Source organism: Numenius arquata, chromosome 6, assembly GCF_964106895.1.
Source record: "Numenius arquata chromosome 6, bNumArq3.hap1.1, whole genome shotgun sequence".
In the NCBI taxonomy this organism is placed as follows: domain Eukaryota; kingdom Metazoa; phylum Chordata; class Aves; order Charadriiformes; family Scolopacidae; genus Numenius; species Numenius arquata.
Window position 1 is genome coordinate 60,268,151 of NC_133581.1, and position 27,346 is coordinate 60,295,496.

The 27,346-nt window shown below is 40.7% G+C and overlaps 1 protein-coding gene across 27 annotated transcripts in view; it reads left to right on the forward strand.

The window, feature by feature from the left end:
• The window catches only part of NRXN3 (neurexin 3), a 942,294-nt gene that overhangs the window by 834,786 nt on the left and 80,162 nt on the right, over positions 1-27,346 (forward strand). For 11 of the 27 annotated variants that reach the window (XM_074149382.1, XM_074149393.1, XM_074149395.1 and 8 more), the window contains one exon: positions 1,537-1,844. In XM_074149382.1, the coding sequence (XP_074005483.1) occupies positions 1,537-1,844 (308 nt within the window). Of the gene's footprint in view, positions 1-1,536; positions 1,857-3,077; positions 3,081-27,346 lie in introns of all 27 variants that reach the window. The other 16 variants (XM_074149392.1, XM_074149394.1, XM_074149397.1 and 13 more) reach the window with 2 other exon arrangements.

Genomic DNA, 27,346 nt, shown 5'->3' on the forward strand with positions numbered 1-27,346 from the left:
TGAGGAGCAGGAGGGATGTGCATCCCACCTCCACATGTCCGTATGTTTTACCTCTCCATACACTTTTGCTTAGTTAGCTAGGGCCCTCTTTGGGGACAGGAACTCCTTTCAGATACATTTCTTCTCTTGTCCCCATTCTCTTCCCCATGGTCCATCCTGTCACCATAAGATGATGCATCACCGCATCACCACTTGACTTCGAGACCCGTCACGACGACCACCAAAATTGGTGAGCTCCCCCTCGTATTTTGATCTACTCTAACCACTGGCTGTGAAGGAATGAGCAGTGGGTTATAGGCTGTGCTTTGCTACATGGTGGCATTTTTGCACCTCTCACCAGGGTGGACTAGAGAGAGGAAGTGGTGAGTGAGAACTGGGGAGTGGGAATGGGATGGGGACACGTGTTGCAAACTTCATAAAAGTGGGAAAGCAGAGTAGATACCTGAATGATGATTGACTTGATGCTGCATTGATAACCCTTTTGAGATCTGCCCAGTCTGGTTGTCTGTTAATTCAACAGATTCCAGATGGCATGCCCCTAATCTTCTGAGGAACAGTAAAATTATAGGCACTGCCTTTGCACTGCATGAAGCAATTTATTTCTTAAGATAGTCAACATAGCACAGCCTGGGACATAAGCAGTCCAGGCTGAATGCGATTTAAGTGTCCTGCAAAACTAGGTGAATTGGCAATTATTACTGGGTTTATTTTTAATAAATATATTTTTCATTACATATGATATTAGACCACTCCTAACACTCAAGGTGTAACCTTGAGTAAACCATGTAACCTGCCTACATTTGAATTTCACTGTCTATAAGAGGGGAGTCACATGTAAGGCATTCTGGGGCTTAACCATCTGCAGCACTATGTTGTCCTCCCCATTTCAAAAACTTTGCTCTTTCAGAGACATCACAAATGTTTGCATTTGGTGTTTCTTGGTTTTAGATCTGTGAGCCTTTACAACAAAAAATGTACAGGTGGAAGATCATGACTGATCCTGTCTTAAGATTCTTACACAATTCTTATATCACCATCATTTTTTTTCTGATGTTTTACTGTCCTCAAGCCACACCTTAAAACCTTTGCATTGTTAAAAGTGGCTTTATGAGTTAATCCTGTCCTCTGACCAGTCAAAATAGAAGGTTTATGTATGGGCTAAAGCTTGACAGGTACTGCAATCTAAATTGATAGTCGAAAAATAGCCACATATTGAAGACTTATTTGTAGTTTAAAATGGGTACAACTCAAGAGTGGGTTCAAATTTCTGACTGAGTCAAAGCTCCTCCAGAGTTTTGATGTGTGAGTGGATGCTGCAGAATGAGATTCAGTTTTAGCTGTTCTTGCTTTCAGGCTAATCTTTCTTATTAATGAGCTTTAGGCAGTACGTTTCCATACTGTATTTTTACAGTCATAATGAACACTACCAAGAATGAATCTACTTCTTTGTTGTCCATCATTTCTGGCCAGGATTCAATGTAAGATACAAAATGAAGGAAATGTCTGGCAATAATGTTATTCACCCCCCTTCACTAGGACGACAGTTAACGATCTTCAACACCCAGGCGCAAATAGCCATAGGAGGGAAGGACAGAGGGCGTCTCTTCCAAGGCCAGCTCTCCGGTCTCTATTACAATGGCTTGAAAGTGCTGAACATGGCAGCGGAGAACAACCCCAACATTAAAATCAATGGAAGTGTCCGACTTGTTGGGGAAGTCCCTTCCATCCTGGGAACAACACCCACAACCTCCGTGCCACCGGAAATGTCTACTACAGTCATGGAAACCACAACTACAATGGCCACCACTACAACCCGAAAAAATCGTTCGCCACCCAGCATCCAGGTGAGTCAATTAGCCTTCTGCATTTCCTTGGGTTCTTAATTAGTCTTTTTTTTGCTGCTCACTGGTAAGTTCATGGAAGCCACGTTCTCTGAATCATGCTCCATGTAAATCCTTTTTTTAATATTGTAAATCACCACAAAATGTTGTCCTCCTTTGTTGGTCAACGAACAGCTGGATGAATCATATGTACGTGATAATGGCGACAGGTTTTGTTCCTGTTCTAGTGCAACCCCATTTCTGTAAGTCAGATTTCCCCAATGTGAATGAGAACATGTTTTAAACTGTTTTCTGCGGTTTTGTATGTGGGGAAATGTGTTCCTAAGAGAGCTACAAAGCTTAATGGGGGGTGGGTGTATGGTTATTTATTATTATGACAGTATGTACTGCTGCAACAGTGAAGTTCATAATGTGAGAAAAGCAATGGAGCATTACTTCCAGGTATAGCTGTTTTTCATTTTCCTTTTATAGCCTTCTTGTAGAAAATTTTAAAGGAATACTATCAAGATCGTTTTCTTGCAAAATATAGATGTTACAAAATAGAGCTGTTCCAACATATTTGGTAAAAATCATTCCTAGAAAAAAAATGTATTTCAGGTGTTCTGGCTTAGTTGTGCCAATGTAGCGTTTTCAGTCCTAAAAATGCAATGGTTTTGGAACCACTTGTGTGGCAGCCGGAATATGGTACTGATTAGAAATAAACACCTTAAAATGACTCTCCTTGTCTGTGCAAAGAAAAGAATCTTGTAAATAACCAGTCTGAGCAATGGATCAGATTTTGAAAATTATTTATTTCAGTACTGTACTATCATGTTATCAACTAGGATGAAACATCTGTTTTAAAATCTTTATTTACATCAGAACCTTATCCTGTAGAAATTGACACACTTTCATTGACACCAGCATACACTGGCTGAGTCACCGGTGAGTGATTATTGATCAGAATGTGCCTTTATTAAACCTCTGGAGAAAGGTATATTGTAGTCTACTTGGAGAAAAAAATCAGTATCTGAAGGGAGCCTATAGGAGAGCCGGAGAGGGACTCTTTGTCAGGAAGTGTAGTGACAGGACAAGGGGCAATGGTTTTAAATTGGAAGAAGGGAGATTTAGATTAGATATTAGGAAGAAATTCTTTACTGTGAGGGTGGTGAAGCACTGGAACAGGTTGCCCAGGGAGGTTGTGGATGCCCCATCCCTGGAAGTGTTTAAGGCCAGGCTGGATGGGGCTTTGAGCAGCCTGTTCTAGTGGGAGGTGTCCCTGCCCATGGCAGGGGGGTTGGAACTCGATGATCTTTAAGGTCCCTTCCAACTCTAACCATTCTATGATTCTAAATTATTCCATCTGGTTCCCTGAAACAATTTATGCTGATTGGGACAGAAGACCTTAATGAAATCAAGGACTTCTGTGTTCATACAGGTTGCATGGTTGTTTTCTAACTGCTTCAGAAAGTTTAATCAGTTATTGATTGTTTGTGGATATATGACCATTCTCTTCATTTTTTATCTAGTCCTGGTCACTTAGGATAGGAAAACACAAAAATCATCCTCTTATATGTGTAGGAAGTCAGGCCACACCTGGAGTATTGTGTCCAGTTCTGCGCTCTTCAGTACAAAAGAGAGATGGAGCTACTGGAGAGAGTCCAGCAAAGGGCCTCTAAGATGGTTAAGGGACTGGAGCATCTCTCCTATGAGAAGAGGCTGAGAAAGCTGGGACTCTTCAGCTGGAAAAGAAAAGAGTTAATGTGTACAAATACTTGAAGGGAGGGTGTATAGATCACAGTGGTGTCCAGTGACAGGACCAGTGGCAGTGGACACAAATTGAAACACAGGGGTTTACATCTAAGTATTACAAAACACTTTTTTACAGTGAGGGTGACAGAGCACTGGCACGGGTTGCCCAGAGAGGTTGTGGAGTGTCCATACTTGTAAATATTCAACAGCCATACACACATGGTCCTGGGTAACTGGCTCTGGGTGACCCTGCTTGAGCAGGGGAGTTGGACCAGATGACTTCCAGAGGTCCCTTCCAACCACAGCCATTCTGTGATTCTGTTAGGTACTTCTAGCTGCAGTGGAATTTACTATTGGAGTAATTCATTCCAAGCCAAGGTTTAATATTACCTCCTTTGGTACTCTGTAAATCCAGTTGGCAGTGGGACTGGGATTAATTAAATTATTAGCCTCAAACACCCAATAGGTGATTTATAAAGTCTCAGCTAAATGAGGGGAAATTACCCCAGGTTTAGTCACCGTTTGTCATAAACTTTGAAAGAATTACTGTTCCTTCTTCTCAGTGGCTAGCTCTAATTTTAGAGAAAATCTTTGTCTGATTACATCTCCGAAGAATAAAGTCCGTGGTCCTAATCCTGCTCTTGTTAGTTTATTGGAGATTTTCTATAATTTATAAAGGCAGCAGAACTGTATTTAGCTATAGGAGTGTAACAGAGAATAGTCCTGAACCTCTGTGGGCTGGATCAAGCTGGAAATGACCCTGGCTTTCCTGAAGAGGAACTCTTCCAGAAAGCTTCCTGCCTGACCTACGTGGCAGTTCACTCAGCCTGTAGAGACCACTATGTGCTGAAAGAGCATCAAGAAGATTTAATAAAGTGTCAAAATGCTTCTAAAAACATGGTTAGAGCAGCGATTTCCTGGATACACATGCACCACAACAAATGGCCTCATCTCAGCTGATATTAAAGCAATAACTCTTTGACACTTCGTGCTACCCACTGAAAGAAAGATAAAGGTCAATATGTACCTCCATTACAACTTTCTGCATTTCAATATCAGGCCATTTTATTGCTGTCGCAGCACAGATGGCTTGCCTTTCTTCCTTACTCTTGGTAGAATTTGATTCTGTCAGCTTAGGTTGTGTTATTTGTGTGGTGAAAGTGGGAAGAAATTGTCTTTTTCTGTTTGGGCAGTATCTCCAACTGCGGTTTTCAGATGCCTAATGATTATTTTATCTTGCTTGTGTTCGACATCACCATTGTCAAGCCTGCTTACAATTTTAGATCTAAGTGGTGGAAAAATCCAATAGAACAAGTTTGTTTTTGGGGGAACGTAAAATATAGCTACCTAAGGCTATGAGCAGTACAAATACAGCTAGTTATTACCTTGCTCCAGCTTTCTCTTCTCATTTCTGCTCAAAAATAAACAATTTTTCTTCACTTTCAAGGCCTTTCACAGTTTTGCCTCTGCTGTCTCCATTCTGATCAGCACAATTCAAGCATTTTTTTGCTTCCTTCCTAAATTTGATCATAAGAATCTTTCTGCTTCGTGGTACCATCCACAAGGCAACTACAAGTTATTTTTCCAATCCCATTGAAGCCCTCCTTTCATCATAATGCATGCCAAAAAGTTGTCAGAGGTTAGGCTGATGATGGTCTAAGGCAGCTGTTTATCAAGCCCATCAATATTGTCACATTTTTTGTTTTATTATCCATTTTTCTGTAGCCATACATGATATCTTGTTTTATGCTTAGATTGCAGACTCCTTGGGTTCAAAATGTACTTTTTATTTTGCATACGTACACTATTTAGCACAGAAGGGTTCTGACCTGTTGTAGAAATTCCAAGCATGACAGAAGTAAAAATAAAGCATCTAATGCAAAATAGCAAGAATCGAGATTAAGAATTTTTATTGTTACTGTATTAGAAGTATCTGTACTATTTGTATTACTCATTTTCATATGTAAGTAACTAAAACTTCTCCTCTTTAAAATGCCTATGAAGTTTTTGCAGAATATCATCTGTAATCCCAAAGTGATATGAAATCCAGGGGAATTTCAGTAGGATTTAAATTTACACATCACTTGTTAAGTAATTTAAGAAGAGCATGATAACTGGAAAGATTTCTTCTGTTTGTAACGTACACCAAGATACCTCCTGCAGTTCAGTAGTCTGGCTACTGCCAGAAGTATTTCAGAGCACAGTTAGACTAAAACAGCTGGGAAAATGAAGTGCTTTATAAATACTCAGTATATGCACAGACCAATGACATGCTTTGCAATTTGTGAAGATCCCAATCGCGGGATATAGTCTTGGACAAACAACCAAGACAAAGGGAATTGAGAGAAGAATATTACTGGAAATACCCAGTGGCAATGATATTAGCATTTTAAATGTCTGTAACTTCATTTTGTTTCAAAATTTATAACAGCATTTCTGCAAGGCAGTGAAACTCGGATCAGTGGAGGACAGGCAGGATTTGAGTGAGAAACAGTTGAGATGTATGATTGTTTGCTATAATGATAGGAACGTTTCTGTTATTCAAATATCCTTCAGAGAGGCCTTGAAGAAAGATAACAAGAGCTGATCTTTTTCGGTTAACAGAAAATAAGGGAGAAAAAGGAGGTTCAATTCATGCTTTTTTTGCAGTGAGTTGCAAACGGTGCTTGTCCTCTGCTGCCCTGAGTAGAAATGCTGATTTGACTCTCGCACCTGGTTTTGCTCTGGATTTAAGTACGATCTGTTCAGAAGTGACATGTGTTGTGCTAAATTCCTCAGGGCCCTGACACACCAGACTCTCCTGTGATAATAATGACCTCTCTGGAACTCCTGCTTTGCCATGTTACCCTATGAAGGCCTCCAAGATAAGCCGTTAGCTTTTGCATGTGGTGCAGTAGCATGCTCTGCAGGCTGCTATTAGATGAGAGTCACTGTACTGTGCCGTGTCGTATTCTTACAGGGCTGCCATGTTTCTCACAGGGTTACTTCATTAGCAAGTGTTAAAGGTGCTGGAATCCCACATCCCTATTTCCTCATTCAAAGCACAGTTTCAGTTATTAGTGAAGTAGTTCAGGATTTTCTGGGTTTGGGAGACTTCTGTGAAGATGAGTTAAAATGACACTCATTCTCTTGGCTTCTGCTTCCGTGTCAGCTGCTTATATGCTCAGATTTTATTTAGTGAGTCACTGCTCAAAGCTTTTTAGGGGACTCTCCATATGCTCTCATGTGGCCTGTTCTGTCCAGTTCACAGCTGGGTCACTCATTTTTCAAACGATTTGTGTAGATATCTTTGAAGTTAATTGCTAAGTAAAGCTTGTCTAGAAAAGCGTGCATGGTGATACACCAGTCTTCCATTCAAAACACATTCAGTTAAGCAAATCCAAGATACGATTCCAGCTGGTGCTTGGTTTCTCAAGGAGAACTGCTCCAGATAAACTTCTGAAGGCTCTAGGACCCACTGACCTCGTGCGGCCCCTAATGTGTTTGCCCTATGGCATGCATGCTGGGTCCCAAGACCCTACAGACAGTTTTCTGTGAAAAAAAGATCAGAACCCTTCTGGGAGGATGGATAGACTTCTGGTTATGTTCTCCATGAAGAACCAGAAATTGTGTTACATATCCAGCGTATGCCTCAAATTCTTGAGATGAGGAGAATGACACTTGCCAAACTATTCAAACTGTAGCTTGGAAGTGACAAGAATAAATTACTTGTGGATGTTTTCAGCTATAATCTTAGAGCCATAGAATGACAGTGTATAATATGCAGAATGTTCTCTCTAAAGAATAGAAGGGGAGATCTGCCCATTATCCACATGGAGAGTCCAGCCCATCGGCATGGCTCAGAATAAGGTTCTTGACCTTTTATTTTAACCATTAAGCTTTCCAGCCTTCTAACTGTGTTTTCTATTGAGGGTCCAATAATCTTGATTAATGTCTTTCCATAACGTGCAGCTCCAGGCTAAATCCTTTCTTACAGTGTATATCACAAAGGAAGATAGCACAGAAGATTTGTCAGTCTAATTAGACTTTCACTGTCAGCTAAGACAAATAAAATTGTCTCACCCTTGGTCTTGCCTAGGTACTTTCTTTTAGACTCATAGATAATAATTTGGAGGGGAAAGAAATTGGCCTTTAATTTAGTTTTTGCTTCTTATAAGTCACTAGTGACATTTTCATCCCAAGACTGCAAAGCTCTAATGAAAAAAGAGCTTTTGATGAGTTTCTGCTTTAAAGACTGACTTCATTGGCCCAATGGTACCGCTGAGAATTATGCAGTCTGGTTCTCATCCCTCCTTTTCTGCTTCTTCCTCAACTATTTTTTTCTTAAAGAGATCAAAGCCCCCAACCTGTACCATCTTTCAGAGTGGAATCCTTTCTCCTGCACTACAGTTCTGTTGAGTGAGATGGTAAAGTTGCATTGCTGCAGTGACATTCACAAAATGGCATTTACTTAATTCACAGTCACATCTCTTCTGTGATGATTAGATGGTAACGCGGTTTGGCAGAGAAAGAAAGCAGAGTTTGGAAGCAAGAATCCAAATGTGGTATAGAAGATTTTCATGCGAACTACTGTTCATGTAGGTTACAGAGTGATTAATTCAATAATACCAAATGACCTCCAAATACTTTACAAGTAGGTAGTACAGAAATAGATTTAGAGCACAGTGAAATACAGAATCTTTGGTGTGTGCTGTAGTAGCCAGCTAGCCAGAAACATGTGTATGATATAATACTGACAGGTATAAAAATATTCTCCAAGTTTTAACTGAATATTAGATGGGGGAGTGGTGTGGTGTGTTTAAAATATATTTATTGATGTAGTGTTCAGGATACTCAGATTACTTAATAAAGCTCACATAATCTAAATTATAATCCTGTATTTTCATTATTTCATTCACTTTCTGCAGAAGGCAGGTGTGCTGCACTTCTGGAAGTGCCATAGTGAACCTGGAGTTCAGTACCCGTCCAAAAAGAGAATGGGATTTTACTGTAATATTACTTTTCCAGCCTACATTCCCAAGTGTTGACAAGTACTGATGGTGGAAATAAGCTCAGCCTTGTATTTCTGCTAAGCACAATTACAGTAATAAAGAACATTGTATTTGTAAAACAGCTCATGCATATGCTGGTATATACTGTCATTTGTTGACATTATCACCAGTGATATCTGAACATTTAACTTAGTAATCACTGTCGCCTCCAAACGGAGACTACTCTTTGGTCACTCCAGGGGAGGAATTTGATTGAATGTGTGGCAAACTTGAGTGCCACAAGTTGACGCGTAGTATAATTTCTAAAAATATAGCTTACACTCTTTCTTTGGATAACCTGTTTTTATATAGTAGTGCTGGCAAGTCATTGCTTCAGCCACACCACCGTGTGTTCTGCTGTGACCCGCATTGTCTTTTTATTTCTTCAGTCTAACAGTTTGCAGAAGGCCCGAGTTAGCTGATTCATTTCTACAAAGGTTGAGTTACATTGCCTTTAATCTGCAGATCTGAACAATCGTTTGGGACTTGTAGCAAAATCTGAGCTGTTTTTTTTTAACACATGTACCCAGTTCTGTTCCACTGTGAATTTTGGAAGTTAAGATTTGGCCCAGCATGTGAAGGGCGGGCTGGTCTAACACATTTCTGGAATTTCAGCACTTTCTAAGATTTTCTCTGATTAAATTTTTGATCTTGATTGAGAACTTACTGAAATACTTGCTTGATTTTAGGTGACCAAAAAGCAGGCCCTTTTTCTGTAATAAAAGGGTAAGAAGCTGTAATACCGGCTGCAGTAAACCAATACCTACCTTCTCCAGACAGGGAGGCATATATTTCTCGGAAAGTACCCTTAATAACATCAGTAGGTAGGGTTTTTTTCAGGGCACAGTATCCCTTTGTGTATTTAGACATGTCATTTGCCCTGCCAAAAAGAATTCTTGACAGTCACATGGAAGGTTATTTTCAAAATCTGATTAATACAGTACTGAGGAACTAAAGCTACTATAGTTGACCGTACATTTGATCACAAGCCAAATGAAAGAATAGGACAAGTGTGTTGTTTTAGGACAGTTGTGCAGCAACAATATATGATGAAGAGATCCACTACTGCAAAAGCAACTGCTTAGAAATAAATGGAGTAGAATCAATGGTTATAGCTCAAATATAGTTGGAGGATTGGCCCGCATTTTGTTATAGCATATCTACTCTGCTTGCTATTTATATACTACAGGGAAATGCCTAGAAGCTGCAGACACTGCCAGAATACTTCCAGAGCATATAGTTCCATTTTATTTGTTTGGATTTTTTTACAAGATTGGCTGAGAGGTGGGAGCATACCTCTTATCTTTCCTAGCTCATATTTGAATGAATGTGCAGAAATTAAAAACACATCCATGTTGTTGTGACAGACCTGCTTTCTGAAACCATCTAATTTAATGCCTTGGGTTTTCTGTAGAATGATTATGTTGTTAACTAGCAGAAACAGAAGGATTTCTGCTAGCTTCTTTTTCATCTGTGGGATGAGTTGTCACTGATTTGCAAGATATGTCTGTCACGGTACAGCTCTTAAAAGTAGCGCTTAGCAAGCCAGGCTATACAACCACCAATCCTTTCTCTCTCCCCTTAGATGGCATATAAGTAGGTGGAATGTTGTTAATTTTGATTGCAAAATTACTTCTATTATTTTCTGAAAGATAAGAATTTGTTTCCACAAAATTTCAACAGAAAATTAAAGCCAAAGGGGGGAGGAATTGGATTTCAGTTCTCTTGGTATTGCATGGGATGCAAATGCTCCCCTTCTCCTTTCTTATAGTGTGGTTTTGGAGAAAATTTGGTCTGTTGGATTTTCAACCTTATAATGACTCATGACCATCTTCCCTAATAATTGCTTGGAGAGTTTTCCACTGGTGCTGTGTTGCCCATTTTGTTGAGTCTCGGACCAGGTGTGTTAAGGAAATGGATTTGGGGGCAAGGACACTTCCAGGGAATACCAGTAGTTTATTAGGAGGGGTGAACCAGAGAGTAGGAAACATTGGGAATGCTCTAATGGCTAAATGTATGAAAGTGGGTGGAGAAAGAATGAATACTGAGGTGCAGGCTAGGAACTAAGATCTAGAGGATGAGATACATCTATTGCATAGGGATATAGGAAGGAAACAGCAAGATTTAAAGATGGAGAGTGACATGGCTAGAGTTAGTAGGCCGGTGGTTGTAGCAACTCTATTTTGATTAGACAAAGGTTTGGAGAAGAGAAAAACTTGTACCCATATGATTTAGTAACTGCTCTTCTACTTTTTAATCTCTGCTTTGTCTCACATTCCATCTTCCCCAGGGATAAGGGAAGTCTTTTTTTTTTGCCAAACTAGCAGGGATTCAGTTCAGTAAAACTGCTCCAGTGAGATCTGTGGCTTCTTCCACAGCAGTACAAAGTCAGGCGGAGCTGGACTCTCACACGCTTGTACTAAGATCATCTAAAGAGCACCTCTTCTCTCACTTGCAACAGTTCCTTTCCAGTAATTGTTTCAGAGCAGGAAAATCTATTCTTAGTGTAAAAAGAGTCAGGTCAGATAAGGAGAAAAAACTGCTATATGTTGTGCTCTTCTAACATCCAAGCAATAGCCTCAGTGCACAAGCCATACAGAGATTTGCGCAAATAGCTTGAATTTAACTTGGTCATAATGTCCTTTTTGTTTCCTGAAAGATGACCTCCAATGAAAGTATAAGGACATGAATGATTTTAATCTGTGGTAACAATGGAGAACTGGTCCTGACTGACTCCAGCAGCATAAATATACAAAATGACAGATTATCCTGCTGCCTCCCTCCCTGCTGCCTGAGCACACACATACACACTCAGTAGCACACAGCAAAATTCAAATTGGTCTTTATCTTTTATCTGTTGCCCCAGTGATTAATGCTGCTCTTGCTGGGAGACTAATCGAACGAGGGGAAATATGGAGAAAGAAATATGTATTTCTTAGACTATCGTTATCAGTGTTATTATTATTCCTTTAATATATTTTCCTCCTGTTAGAAGAACTTAATGTACTGACACAGTAGGAAGCGAGAGGTGAGAGCAGATTTGGTGGCAAGAAGATGAATGGGGCAGGCCACAGCAAGTGGAACACAGGCATTTTGCAGAAGGAGCTGAGCTGCTGAACTGCCTCAGGGTTGTGGCAGTTTAGCTAGAAAACCAAGAAGCTGTAGCAGGCTGAATATAGGTCCTCCTGAACCAGGAGCTACTGTTTTCTAAGCCCAACTCAATTCACTCAGCAGCTGTCAACAAAGCTCCTCTCTAAATGGTTCTTTCCTTTCCCTGTGTAGTAAAATAAGGATACACTGGTCCTTGGTCTGTCGCACAGCTGAGTTTACAGGCACTATTTTGGTAGTACGGGTAATACTTCGTAAATTCCCTCAGGTGTTGTATTCCCTTTCCCTCCTGCCTGGTCCTTGGCTTAGGACTTTCAGAGTGGTACTATGAGCCTGTAGTTCCAGTTTGATCCTACAGGTGTGTACAGCACAGAGCAGAAAATTTACTCTGTGCTGTGGTACAAACAAATTGATGCTTTGAATCAGTATGACTTAGATTTAAGTAGGAGACCTATCTTATGAATGAGTAGGAATGGAATCCAATTGTCTTGTTTCTTCAGGATCTTAAGAAAAAATCTTAAAGATATGGTAATTAAGAGGTCACACCTTATTTTGTTTTCCCTTTGAGACTAAGACTACAGAAAGGAGTACCTGTAATAAAGGAATAGACTTGTTTGGGATTAAGGGTCATGTTGCCTTTCTTTGTATTTCAGCATTCTGGCTTTAACAAGTGTCAGTACTCATTTTCCTAAATATTTGTTGTGGTGAGATGGTGATGGACATCAAAAAGGAAATGAAATAGAAAGAGGAGTGACAATACCTATGCTATAGAAGCATTTTTTTGGTAGGATCAGTATTCCCTGGCGCCTCTGTTTTATTTCTCTTTTCTGTGGGTATATAGACATAATGTCCTCTTCCTTCACAGAGTAGACTCAAGACTTGTAAATATGTTTAGGGTCCAAATCTTAAGCATAATTACCTTAGCTCCCAATTGATTACATTTAGGTAGCGGTTAATCCTGTTATTCTCTGCTAGAGCGATGCTGTGTGTTTGTATTAACACTTATATTAACATCTGGGTCTTCAGTGCCCAGGTTTGTTTCATTGTTATAGACATAACCTCATTAGAGATATTCATAGACAAGCAAGCTAAAACTGATTCGGTGTGCCTGATACATGCAACTCCTCCATTCACATTAATCCCACATATGTCCCCCAGTTTACAAATCCTGCTTAAGTTGTCCTCTCTCTGCCTAATGCATTGCCATCTATTCTGTCACACTTTAGATTTGCATCATGAAGTTGTTCTTAAGCTTGTGAGCAAGGGTTGTGCAGGTGACTGCTGCTGTCACCTGCTTGTCTCATCTTGAAATGGGAAAGAAATTGAGAAACATAGATATGCTAGGCAGGTCAGATTATACAGCCTGCTCCTCTGGAGTTCCTGTAGGAATTCAGCTTTAACAGCACCAGAGGAGGATCTGTGCAGCAGAGCTTATGGGCTTCCTCCAGAGCCAAGAGGACAGCTGGCCCCTCTCTGTAACCGAGCTGTGTGCAGGTGCTGGGGATCAGCCATCAGGTAGGATTTCCAGCTACTCAGCATAAATAGGAGTGCTGGGGTGGGAAAGGTAGAGAGGTGGGAGGAAGAAGGAGGGTTTGGTGTTGTGTAGGTACTGCAAAAAGAACTATGGCAGTGGGAGCTTCTCCTGCAGAGGTCTTCTTCCACCCCCACATCTGACTAATTGTGAGGTATTGTTGCTTGCCTGAAGTTGAATAATTCTTTGGTGCTCAGATGGCTGATTACATGTTGTCCTTCTGTCTATGGATCCAAGTACAGCAGAGAAATTTCTGCTTGCTTGGCTGTAGCATTTGTTGCCCTGGCAAGAAGGAAGAGCCACTTACAATCTGCTGTGAAAAGGCTTGGTGTCTCTCTGGCTGCCTCTCAGCTAATGTCTGATGCTTGCAAGTTGTTTGTTTGTTCTTTCTTAACAGAAGCCATGGGAATGGTGTTAGTTTCTGCTCCATGCAATTCCTGGAGGGAAGGGAGGGAGGAAGTTAGCAAGAACTGGAAAGGAGGGCAAGAGCCTGGCTGTGGGTTGCTAAGGTCCAGGATCTGCAATGTTCGCTTTGGCCTTAAGAAATGCTGTAGCAATTGGAGCGAGTTGCAGCTCTGCGGTTTGCCCTTGCTCTTTTTATGATGGTTTGTTGTACAGTTCCAGCTAGGTCCCTGGATCAGCTTCTGAGTCTGAATTGCCCTCTTGCTTCCACAAGGCCAGATTTTCCTAGGTGGGGCTTGGGGAGCTTTTCTGCTGCAACTCTTGGCAGGGATTTACCACCTCCTGCTTGCTATTGTAATGGCAGACACCAGGCATCAAAGGCAGCCAGAGAATTAGGAAGGTAAATGGCATCAGGGCTTCTGCTGGGAGGGGAGAAACAGGGTGAACGGAGGGCAATGTTGACAACTTCCCTTAGAGAGCTGCAGACTGAACAGGGCAGAGGATGTAAATAACAGTTTACAATACCAAGGATCATTCTAGAGGCAGAGAGAGGTAATGGCACAGGCTGGCTGTCCCTCTGCTTCTGTCAGGTTTGGTCATTTTGAACTTACTTACTGTTTTTCTTCTATTCAAACCTGATTTAATGGCAACAGTTGCTGAAGGTCAGGAGGATTTGGGGTTTGTGGTTTTTTTTTTTACTTTTTTTTCTGTTGATAGCTGTTCTTCCCTTGCTTCTTTGTCCTTCTAAAGCTGAGAGGCCACTTCTGTGGTGGCGATGAAAGGTGACAGTAGTTAGACAGTGTCATACCCCATTTCTTCCAATCGGACATTATGGAGAAGACAAGAGGAGTGATTATTATTATCTATGGGTACAGCTAAGCTCCATCTGGCGAGTTGCATTTGCAGTACTCATCATGTGTATTGCCTTTGCATCTGAGAGCATTTCAGCTCAGGAGCCCATCCACCTGCAATGGTCCATAAATTCAGACTAAGGAAGTGGGGAGAAATAGTGAATTATTAACTCAAAACACCTACGTACTTTACCTAGAAATCAGAAAACCACTGGTTAATTACACCTCTCTGAGCCAGAAATCCTCTCCTTCTATTGGTATATTTTATTTATATGACTGGTATCTCTTACTCTAGAACTATATGGAGGTTTAGGTTAGGGCTGAATCATAACTTCATCATGTTGCAAATCAGGGCATTATTTGGAAGTCTTGTGCAAATTCATCCATAGAAGGGAAAGATTTAAAAGGAACAAAAATTTGGTTTGTACCCCTGTCATTGCTGTCCAGGAAGACCTTTTAAGGGAAAAAAATAGTACTTTCTGAAAAAGGTGAGGGCTGGTTTTCATTTTGCAAAAGTAAAACTGAATTAAAACTTCCTTTGTTTAATTATATTTTTTTTTATCATTCATAGATTAATTTTTCAGCTTTACTTGCATGAAAATGTGGGGTCTGGAAAACAAAATTTTCTGACTTCTTTGAGATGTGCAGATAAAAATGATGGTAAAAACCATAATTGTAATTTTAGTTTCAAAATTGTCAAAGATATCAGTGACCATGAATGGCCATACTCATTGTTCCTAGAAGCATTTTTTTTTTTTTATTGGAAGCCTTCATGTAAGAAAATCTGGTGGCCAGTTCTAAAATCTATAGAGTAAGGGAAGGGAGGCTCTGTTTATGAAAATGGCTGTTCCTTTTGAAAACACCAAGCAATGCTATAACAGAAAATTCACATCACTGAAGAGGAGCGTACTCATAAGTGCTTTTTACTAGAAGTTGGACATATATACTGGAAGAGCTATGAAGAAGTTAAAAGTGGACTGTCCTATAACTCTAGTATGGGAACTGTATTTTTTCTGATCACTGCTTGTAATGATTGTTCATTTAACTGGATCATGTTGTTCCAGGTGCCATTTCTGCTCTATTTTAATGCGTTTGGCATGATTTACATTTGCACAGAGCAGTGAAATTTGGGCTGTAACCCACATGGCAGCACCAGGAAGGCAATTTTAACTTGATTGACCTTCTTTGGCATGAGACTGTATGCAGAAGTTCCCCCATTCCTGGTTCTAGACACAGAATTTGCTTTCCTACTTGTGTGTAATTTGGGGAAACTCATAACTCAGTTGATGCCTTTGACATAGTGCCAGGTACAGGGAGTTGTCTACAGCAATCCTTTCAGCCAAATCTCGCTGGGTAGAGCTGTGATTCTTTGTTCTGCAGCAAGGGAAATGGGTGGATTTCAAATCCCCTTGAATGAGGGCTTCAGTCTCTGGGATAGACCATATGGCACCTGCTGGAGCACTGTGTATGTGTGCTAACAGTAATGAAAACAGGCATTAAAAACATTTCTTTCTGAAGCACCTTACAAACTGCATCTGAGGATTGGGTTTTTTTCATCACAGATGCACAGCTAATTGTAGGTTAGCACCTAATTATTGTTTAATAATGCATAGCTAAACCAGCAGTAGTTTGGGATGGCAACTAAAGGTGCTTTCAATGTGGCCATGAAGCAAGAAGCAAAAACATACAGGAGCAGGATATAATTAACCAAGTTATCATTGCATCAGAACACCCTAAGTCAGATATTTTTAAAAGGGTTGTTGAATAGTCAAATGATCTCAGTAAGACTATTACCTCAACAATGGCCCATTCTGACATGCAAAATTATGTGCTCTGATTAAAGAGAATCTTCCTCATCTGCATTTCATGGCTGTACTTTGTGTATCTTGTTAACATGTGCAAGCGGTTCTAATCCACAGAGAACAGTAGGTGGTTTGGGGTTTTTTCTGTCAAGGGAAGACAGGTAGGTTTGGACAACAGTGAAGCAATGTCCAAACTAGGTCTAAATTAACTCACTTTAGGCATTGGAAAACATTCTCCATATTAACTTGTCACATTGCTTACTGAGAAGCGGGGAATATTATCTCAGGTGAATTCGTTCACACATGACCTCATATTAACATGGTTGTTATGAGCTTATACTGCAGCTGTCTTCAGAGGTAGCTGGGGTTCAGATTAGCGCAAGTGACAGATGATGCAAGTGGCCAACTTTAGTGGCAGAATCGGAGAGATGGCAAAGCTTCAATATTTTGGACTCAAAGACTTTCCTTACTGAATTTTGCCATTTAGTATGTCATCACTCACATGTCTCAGATCACCTCTTTAAGCTGCCTCCTGGCAGAGCTAGCAGATTGGGACATACGCCTGTGCTCGAGCTGCTGCAGGTCACAGCCTGTGCTGCAGAGCCAACCCCTTTAGATGAGCGGGTTCCACTGTGTGCTGGTTCCTGAAATGGAGCTGGGGAGGAATGGACACACTGACATCTTCGTTGCCCTTGCTGCAGGGGCTATAACCTCTGGCTGGTTGGTGAGGAGGACAGCTGGGGATTCTAACATCTTCAGCCACTGCTGCAAGAGTAAAAAATTGTCAGTCAGAGCTTTTTATTATGAACGAGGCAATTTCTTAATATGGCAAGGCTTTTCAATGCCCTTGCAAAGCTTTATTGAAGTTTCTCTGCATGGCATTACATTCTGTAGTGCCAAATGGAGATACATATCCAAAGCTTTCCATGGGATACAGTACTTGCTTCAGCAGAATATCCTTTTTTTCCCTAGGTGTATTCACCTAATAACTTATTTCTGGGACTGCTATTCCTTCTACAATAGTTCTGCCGCTTTGAAGTCCTTCTTGAACCAGTGAAAGATTTTCATTAGCTGTCAAGGGTTTTCATTAAAATGATCTTTGGCTTTGACCTCTTATGCTGAGATCTCACACCCTATATTGGCATCCCGTGAGAATGGTTTATTCCTTGCTCCTTCTGTACCTGGCTAAAATCTTAAGCTTCTGAGGAATTTCTTTCTCTTTAAAAAAAGAAAGTCAACTGAACCTAATTATTTCCCTGCCCAGGAGTGCAGTGTTTCCTATTAAAACACACCTTGAGTGGCACACCTGCATGGTCTTCTCACTAAGGCTGAGATGCTTGCTGTGCTGTTCAAGGCTTCTGTGCAAAAGAGGAGCTCACGTGTGCTTTCCAGGCTTTACTGTGCCGTCTTTATCTGTAGACCTGGAAAACAAATCAAAGAAAAAGCATTCATGTTAAACTATAGATTATTTTTTTCTCTTCTAAATTAAAAAAGGCTTTCTGAGATGTGGAGGACTTCTGACTGACCTCCGCTGTGCTTTCTGAAGCTGCTCCGCTGTGGAGCGTTTATGTGCTGTCAGTGGCAGCTGTCTCCCCCCAAAGAATTCGCAGTAATGTTGTTAGACTGCCAGGGCTCTGACTTAGCCTTTTCTGTCTCGGCTTGCATTTATTTTTTCTTTCTCTCCACTCTCTTCCATTACCTCACATCACACCACACCACACTGTCTTTCTCCTTTCTTATGTAGGTCTCTTAATTTCCACAACTCCCCACTGCTTCTTCAGAGCTTCCACCTTTTGTTTAGTGTAACGTCAGCTGAATACAAACCTTATCCACTCATGTAATCTCACTCAAATGGAATTGTTTTTTGAGTCCCACAAATGCTAAGGACCCTGTAACGTCCCTGCCCCCTTTGAACAGGGTGTGCCTTTCACGTTTCCATCAGATTTGCAAAGTGCAAAGAGGATGAAGCTTTTCCCTTGGAGAATGGGAGGCACCCACCTTGTAGGCCTTGGTCTTAATTTGATCGACAGGCTCAGCAGACAGTAACTGGGACTGTGAAATAGGCAGGAGGTTTCAGAGGCTGTTGTTACCTGCCCAGTGCATCTGCTCATGGATTTTGCATGTGTGTGCTGTATTTCTCTTGGATTCTCTCCCTGGACGTTGATTCCCAGAGCGTGAGGATTGACTGCTTTACAATATTATCCTGGCTAAGGTTCCTGCAAGCACTGTTTATGAAAACACCTAATCCTCCCAGGATGTTTATTATTCAATTAGCAGTGGTAATACAGCTGTACATTTCACAAAATATAAAATATCGACACTTTATTTGTTTAAAATCAGTTGCTTTTTTATTTGCCTAGCCTTAGTTTTGTTACAGAACAGCACAAATGGAACTCTCTGGACAACCGCACCTCTTAGTTGATGTTTTCTGTAACCCAGTCTTTCTCTCTTTTTTTCCAAACTAACCCATCCTCATTCGTGAGAACTAGCAGCCTAAAATTCAGTGTGTAGTGGAGAAGCAGGTTAAGTCAGCCTCCACTAAACTCCATGCCTCTGTTTAGAATGCTCTCAGTCACCTGTAACAGCTAATAGAGAGGTGAAAACAAACTAGCTATAAATTAAAATAACCTGACTCTCTTCTTTCAAACTGAAATTAAACAAACTGATGTGAATTAGAAATAATTGCATACAAGAGCAGTAATAAGAATTAATGAGGAAACAAGATTCTAATCTAGTATAAAGTTGTTACTTTATTCTAGCCATCTTTCTTTTCTTTTTATGCTCCCTCCTTTGAGGGGCAATGACAAGCTCAAGATCCATTTTGTAACTGTCTTCTGCCACCTCATGATGATCTAAAAATTACATTGTATGGGCTACCCAGTGCAGCCCAAGGGCTGTTTCTTTTCTGTCAGTAAAGTAGGACTTCATTTCACTCTTGAAATAAAGTCAGTCCATCAGGGATTCTTCCATTGCTACAGAAATGGTTAGCTATGGTAATCTGGGATTATGAGAACTGTGATTGTTCCCTTTGCTGCCTGCTACTTGCTAGTGAGGACTTCCTTTCTTTTTTTTTTTTCCTTTCTTCTTTCCTTTTTTTATAAAAAGTGGCTGTTTATACAGACAGGCTGTGGTCTGATGCTTGTAGCTTGAGTGGGTAACCCCTAAATTTGTTCTAGATTGCTGATACTCAGAGGGATTTTTTGCAACAGCTTTGTTTGGATAGTTTATTTCCAGTGCAAAAACAGTATTCTGCTCCCCAGAATTGCTTGAGATCACTCTTAATATCAGACAAAGTAAGAAGGAAAACAAGAAGCATGGGTTTAAACTTTCTTAATGTTAACTTAGAAATGGAGTCATAAAAAGAGAAGTATAGCAGTAAAATGTAATTGTGAGTTGTATTTAAGAATAAGGATGTTTCTAAACTAATTCGTGATTTTAGCTGGGTTGAGGGAGTTGGCAGCTATCTGCCTCAAAAGCCATCTAGCACTGAGGCCGTCCTTTCTCTGAATATTGCTCTTGTCCTTCATGCACGCCGGAATGTCTTTCTGACCTGCCTATATTTTTAAGGCAGCTTCTGCTGCCATTCAAAGATAGCAAGTGCTACAGGTCTTCCCCATCCTGGGGGCTTTTCTGGGATAACAATCCTATTGCATTCTTACACATACCTGTGCAAGGTTTTGGTAACTCGTAATGAGAAGCATTCGCTGTAATATATGCGCTTCAAAATACAATGTTTTACTTCACTTCGAGTTCCTTCTCAAGCTCACATGTGATACTAGAAGGACACTGAGTTTAGCACTTCCTCTTTTGTTCCTATGCTGTTTGTCAGCTTTGGGCAGCATTCTGTCATACATGTCACTGCTGACATGCTTTTATGTTACGGAGGGACGTCTACAGACATGCAAAGTGGGACTGTCACCATGCTGAACTTCAGCAACAGGAAAGTTAGCTGGATAGTCATAGCTAGTATTTAAAATCCTCTTTATAGTTGATGGAAAGAGATAGATGTCTCTAGAGAGAGATCATCCCATCATAAAATAGATGCCTAACTTACGAGGAATTAACTGCTCCCTGGAGATCCCTACTGACTGTAAAAGGAACCTGGAAAACTAACCTAAGAGTGGACGTTTGAGGTCTGGATGAGTACATTCCAGTGTTATGATCCTGTGTCTATATAAATAAAAACATTTTATATTTTCTTCTTGTTTTTACTTTTGTTTGCATTACCTTCCCTCTTGCTTTTCTTATTTCCTCTTTGGCAAGAGCTAGGATGGGAGTAGAAATATTTTTCTAAAAAAGTTTTGCTATTCATGCTAAAGCACTCTTTCAAACTAGCTGGATTACACAGCCTTTTCACAACAGTTTTGCCTTCTTGAGTGAGGGGAGCTTAGGGATTCACTCACAGTGGGTACCACATGACCTCCATCAAAACTTTGCAGTCCAAAGCTGCTATAAACAGACTCTAGCAGCAATTGATGAACAGAAACATGTTTACTCTAACACTTTGTTTGAAAGCTGGCATTCAGAAAACTAAGTTAAGCAGTTCAGTAACAAAAGTACTATTGCACAGGTCTTGAAGAGGCTGCTCTTAGCGCTTTTGTTCTTCAAGACAGTGATACCTAAAATGGCCACACATGCAAGGACAACTCACATAAAATAGTAAGCTGGAGAGCAGAAACAATATTCTAGTGAAAATCCAAACCTTTCAATGGCTTCTGTTAACACTGCTATCAGCAGGTGGAAGTTGAAGGGAATTAGAAAGGACTCTCATGGCCTTGCACCAGGCCAGGGATTCTTCTGGAGGATAGTTGTACTTGAACTGACCCAAAGAGATGCTGAAATTGCCTTAAACTCTTAAAACTTCCTTTTGTTATCGCCAGTCTTCTCCCCTCCCTGGTCCCGAACATAGTCTTTTCTGTAGTTAACTCTGAGAAAATTCTTCAGTGAAGAAATTTGTGGTTTATACTGTGCTGAGTCCATTTTTACCAGTAAATAAATAACTTCTGCAGTCTCCTCCTTCAGTACAGGCCAGTAGATAGGACACCAGAGTCAGTTCTCTAGGCCTGAACTATATGATTATAGGAGTCCATTGTAGGAAAACCTTACATGAGTCACAGGGTCAAGTCCCCCAGCTATTACAGACACCATTTTCTATGCTCTCTTCAATAATGTTTTCCCTGACCCTTCAGCATAATATTGCCCAAAGCGCTTTAACCTCTGTGTGCCTTTTCCCTTATGTAACATGGGATTGGTATTTCCTTTTTCTTTTTCTTTATTCGTAAAGTGCTTTCAAATGTATTGCTGAAAAATACTAATTAATGGTTTAGTACTATCACATTTTATCTGATGAATCTTTCCTGCCAGAAGCCTCCTCTCAGCTGACAAGTCTTCATGGGAAACAATGCAGAACACGGGCAATAACAACAAATGCTCTTCTTTGGGATGATTTTTATTTATTTAATGCACCAGAAACCCAGCAGGCAGAGTTGGGAGTAATAAGCTGCTTTTTGGACCCTGTAGAAATTAATATTGGCCTTGACAGGACTCAGTTTGCAAACTTGCAAATTGAACGTACACCTGTCTTAGCTCACATGTATGGTCTGGTGGTAAAATGGGTGTTGTCTGCCCTCAGCCTGGAGCTGCAGAGATAAATGGAAGTGCGTGTAGAGCTCAGCACTTGTCACTGCTGGGACTGAAGGTAACCACAGCAGACGACAAGCTGTACGTGCCGTGTTGCTATTCTGAGCTGTGTAAAAATAACTTCCATTTTCTTTTCTGAGTACTCGCTTCTTGTCCTGCCCGGCACTGTTCTTCCAGAGCCTTATGCAAGTCGGCACAAAATTGTTAGTGTTTCTGGGACAGGCCTCCACTTTTGACTACAGAGAAGCAGGTGAGGCCATAGGCATTTGATTGTTTATTTGCTGGTGTTGTTACCCAGCAAATGGCTATGGCCTGGCATAATTATTCCAGTGCAGGGACCTCGTATGGCTCTTCCCAGGGACTGGAGTCACAGAAAGAGCGTTGGTCGGAAATTACAGTGACCACTCCAGACTTGAGCTTTTTTGTTCTCGCCTGAAAGCCATCTGTGTCCCTCCATCCTGCAGCGTCCCAGATCAGAGTAAAAGGATGACTCACTTCTTTGGGTCATTACGTTTGTTTAATTAAAATGAGTGTTTAAAAAAGGAGAAAGGGTGGCCTGAGCTCTAGGTCAGAGATAAGAACAATTATTAGAGATTCCAGACACTTAGGCTGTCAAACAAAATGTGATATCAGTCTCCTTAGGCCCATTTTTACTCACAGGCAGTCTACGTTGCTGAACTTAGACTTACTCTTTTTAATAAAGAAATTACTAAGAGCTTTATTGCAGACAACTATACCACATAATTATAGCAGTAGTAGTACTGCAGTAAGCCTATGTCCAGCTGATTCTTTGTGGTTTTTGCTCCCAGTACACACGTGTACAATTAAGTAATTTCTTTGAGCTATGTAAAACTATAATTGCAGATACCAGTACCATGCCAGCATGAGATTATTTGGTATCTGATGGTTACCAACAACTACCAAATGCTTTTAGTAGCTGTTTGAACTGTCAAAACTGAATGTAAATCTTGGACTGGTATTTGAGGGGATGTTTAAAAATGAAGTGAAGTGTATTGCTAAATAATACCCGTTTGGATTAAAATATCTTATTCAAACTTTTAATGGGAAGGGGGAAGATTTTCAGTCAATGGAATTTCTTAACTTCGACATTTCATTCCTGTGTGACAATGACTTTCTGTTACTTCATAGAGGTTCCAGTTACCTCTTATGAGCCTCTGCCTGCTCTTATGTCTGGTATCTGCACCATACAGGAAAAGGATTATTGCTTTTCTTAAATTAATTCTTGCAGTCCTTTTTAATGCATGGATAATTTGTTTGTGTCTTAGCTTCTGTAAAAGCTTCCCTCTATAGAGCCTTCATTTTATTTAGAGGCTGGAAGAAAATTCTCCTTTAACATTGCAGACCTTATACTCCCAACTAGTTATGTCATCTCCTGACAGCATTGCTCTCAAGACAGTTTTACCTCTTGCTTTCCTAATTTTTGCTGAATATGTAAGAAACCCTGAGGCTGGAATGTCGTCTTTCCCCTCTCTGTCGAGATGCACATCTCAGAAACAGACTGTCCCCAGCTGGAAGGACCTTAAAGGTGATTCAGACTTTGAGCGTCACAGCAACTTCTGATACTTCCTTGGTTATTATTAGATGACAAGCTTCTGCGTTGCTGGCATGTGTAAGCACCAGTGATACTGTGCTCACTGAGATGGAAGGAATATTTTAAAATAAAAGATGATTCATTTTGCTCGTATATAGGTTTTCCTTAACCCCTTGGAGGCTTCTTTTGAAAGACATTGGTGAATAAGTCATGTGAATAAGAAATAGACTGTATTTACTGCCACTAGATTTCCAGTCACTAGTGGTTGAGAGTCAATATAATTTGTAAGATTTCTGTGGCTTATGTGAAATGAGTGGGTAAGTATTATATTATGCCATAATTTATAGATGATGTAGTGATGTAGTCTGCTTTCCTTCTTCAGCTGCTGAAGCCTTTGGTAAACCTACCACTGATTCAGGTGTGAAGCAGCAGTGGAGCAATTTGGTGGAAACTTGTAGCAGTACTGACCTATAGCTTGGTAGAATTGATCCTTCGTTTGTCAAATGTGGCACTGTAGTACCCCTCAGCTGCACAGGAGCATTAATATTATCTGCCGTTTCCTTCCTCAGTTCATGTAAGGCACGGCTTACAGCTCACCTCTCTAGTTCAAAGTCACTTTTTCCCATTCTGAACTTAACAACCATTTCTGTAGTAAACCTCCCTGAGGTCAGGACGTTAAAATACTTGAAGCATCTTCTGGCACCAGCTTCTCTTCTCTGAGTGCTTCCCTCAGGAAGAGACTCAGTCACCCAACTTCAGAGGCTAAAGGCTGGCTGGCAGCCTGCATAGCTCTCACAGGGCTTAAGCAAAAGTGTTGCTAGGAGTTTCAGGGCTGTATTCTCAATCTAGAAAATTCAGAAATCAAGAAAATTTGGCCTATGCAGCCAATAAAAAAAATGGAGTGAACATAAAAGTTGGTCCTTTGTAGCATGTGCTATGTCAGCCAGGATGACATCTTCCAGCAGACTTGACATCTGAGCCACTGCCACGGGAGATTTTATAGTCTTACTATAATGGATTGAAAAATGCTAGTATCCTGAACTTCCCTTATTAACTGGAGGATTCCTTTCAAGAAGAGTACAAGCCTGGAAATTCAAATGGATGTGCAGCTGAAAGTGGATCTTTTGGGAAGCTGCTGGTTACCCAGTTGTTAGGGGTTTTTTTTATACTGTTGTGAATATCCCAGAGCACACCTGGAGTACCGTAGCAAAGGAGAACACTCGTGCATGGATAGACGAGTTCCTCGGTGAAGTGGCTCAGCACAACCCCTTGCTGCCATCTCCTGCCTATGGAGGATGTTTGCCACCACACCAGCCCAAGGGCAAAGAGGACCCAGTATCAATGAAGTGAAGGTTGGAGAAACTTATTTGATGGTGCTGTGCCACTGTCTGTTGCCTGGCATTTTCAGCCGACGGATAATGCCTACACAGAGCTAGCTGTGCTGCACTAGGACTTGAAGACGTGATCACATTAGCGTAGGAATGACATAAATATATGGAAGCACTGCCACAGCAACTTGTTTGTTTCAGGTCAAGGCACTGCAAATGCCCCTAGGTAATCAGATCCAATAAAAAAACTGGCTGCCTTGACCTTGGACGCTAACAAATTGTGTTGCAATCAGTCACACTCCTTCTTTCACACTTTCTTTCCATCTCCCTCTCTTTTTCTCTTCCTCTCATTTATGCACTTGGTTGGTAATGCAAAGCCTCTTCATTTGCAACTGTGAATAGGAAAGTTTTCCATAGGAATTGTTATTTTCTTTTCTAAACAGATAGATATAACATTAAAGAGAGATTTTTGTATGCTCTTCCATTTAATGAGTAATGAATTGAATGTTAGTGAAAAGCACTACACTTTGGATACTCATCTTGTATTTTTAGCCAAATAATGTGAGCATCATGGACAGTAGTAGGGTAATGTAGTTTATTTGGTTTAGTTTATTGAAGAGCACTATGACTGATCCAGCCCTTAAAATCTCTGCCAAAATGGCACAGATTTATTAATTCATTGCTTGTAGTACGAGTCTTTAACAAAAATGCTTTCCATAGCTTCAGAGTATATTACCCTAGCAATCCCACTTCTGCACATTCATGTATTATATTACTGAAGGCATAATTCCTGTCCTTTTCTGAAAGATCTCTGTATCATTGATATTAAGGCATAGAGCCTATAACCGGAGATGTCTCCTAATGTGGGAAGGAGTGTTAAAGCCTTTAACTTTGAGATCAGCAGCTGAAATCTTGTCCACCGTGGTAAAATCAGGAGCTTGATCACTGAAATACTCTCATTGCTCTTTCCTGTATGTGTACACATTGAGAATGTGACCAGAGTGGGCATTGGACTGTTTCCCTTAAATGACACCTTTATGCCAGGGTTATATGACTTTAGGGAAAAAAGTCGTATTAAAGAGGGATATTATTCCCACAGAATAAGATTATGACCTACTGACAGAAGGAAGTTTGTAATGAGAAATCTTTAGTCTTCAGCACTATTGAAGTTCACTATTGCCAGACTTTTTCAAATAAACATGCTGTAAAGACTCAAAAGGGTTTGTTTGTTTTGTGTTTTGTTTTTTTTAAAAAAAAAAAAGAATATTTGCAGTGCTGGAGTTGATGCTGTTGACAGCTGAATTGAAGAAAGCATGCTATCAACCCTGCAACTCATACAGGTTGTTCATGTACTTCTTCTATGCAGCTATCAGTGTGGTTGTCCACGGGAGAGGGGAGATAATGATTTTCCATCAAATGGCCATCCTGCTATTTTTCATACCATTGCCAGTGAGAAGCCTATGGAGTATGGCTTCTGCCGCGGTACAGAATGATTAATCCCTGGCTAGGACGGAAGAGCTGCTTACCTCCCTATTCCTTGTAGAAATAGCAGGGCTTTGACGTGTAGCTTGATACCAGCATAACAGGCACTCCCAAACCCTCACGCTGGGGATACTCAGCAATGTTCCAGGAGCGGAAAGCCACATTTGATTTGCCTATGAATTCACATACATATTAATTCCTGAAGCAATGCAGTTTTGTGCTGTACTCTTTCGTAAGAAACCACCAGATATTGAAACAACAACATTTACACCAGAATATTGTAAAGATGAGTTGCAGTGCACTTCTGTATCTGCAGTGAATCATGACTCTGCACAGTGCCTCCTCTGATCCCACCCTCCTGACCTCTTTGCTCACTCATTCTTATCAATGGTGCACAACTGCAAGAGGAAAGAATACTTCCATCTCCCACCTCCTCTAATATGTAGTGGTCACTTTGTCTCCTGAAACCTTTCTTTAATTCCTGCTTCTCTCTAGCCTGCCTCTCACCCGGGGATCATTGCTCCTATGAGAGAACAGCCCGGGACAAAAGCTTATGATCTTCATCTCTGCTAAAGGACAGTATGTTTTCCAGGTGAATAGGTGAGGCTGATGAAGTGAGAGAAAGCAATTGTGTCAGCTATGTAATCATTGCCTTTAAAATACTGCTGTATAGTGCTGGGATTTTGCATTCGTGTGGTACAAGAGTTCTCTCATATAGGACATATTCACTGCCCTGATCCTGTATATAAGACAGTGACTATAAACAGAGTGATAATGTAGGTTTATGCCGTCATTGCTAGATGTGAGTACAGGCTGCTCATTCTGACCAGGGTTATCTGATCTGCTACAATAGGAGACAATAGAGATGAGACAAACTAGTGTTCTCTCCAGGTATATGAAGGGGCAGAGTATTGTAACTGGAGGGGCTGATTGATGCTCTGATCTGCTTTGACAAATGCAGTGCTTCCTATAGATTGTTCTGCATCACTTAGAAAATGGGAGGAGCTGGCTTAACAAGGCGACAGGAATGTCAGTTATCAATTGGAGC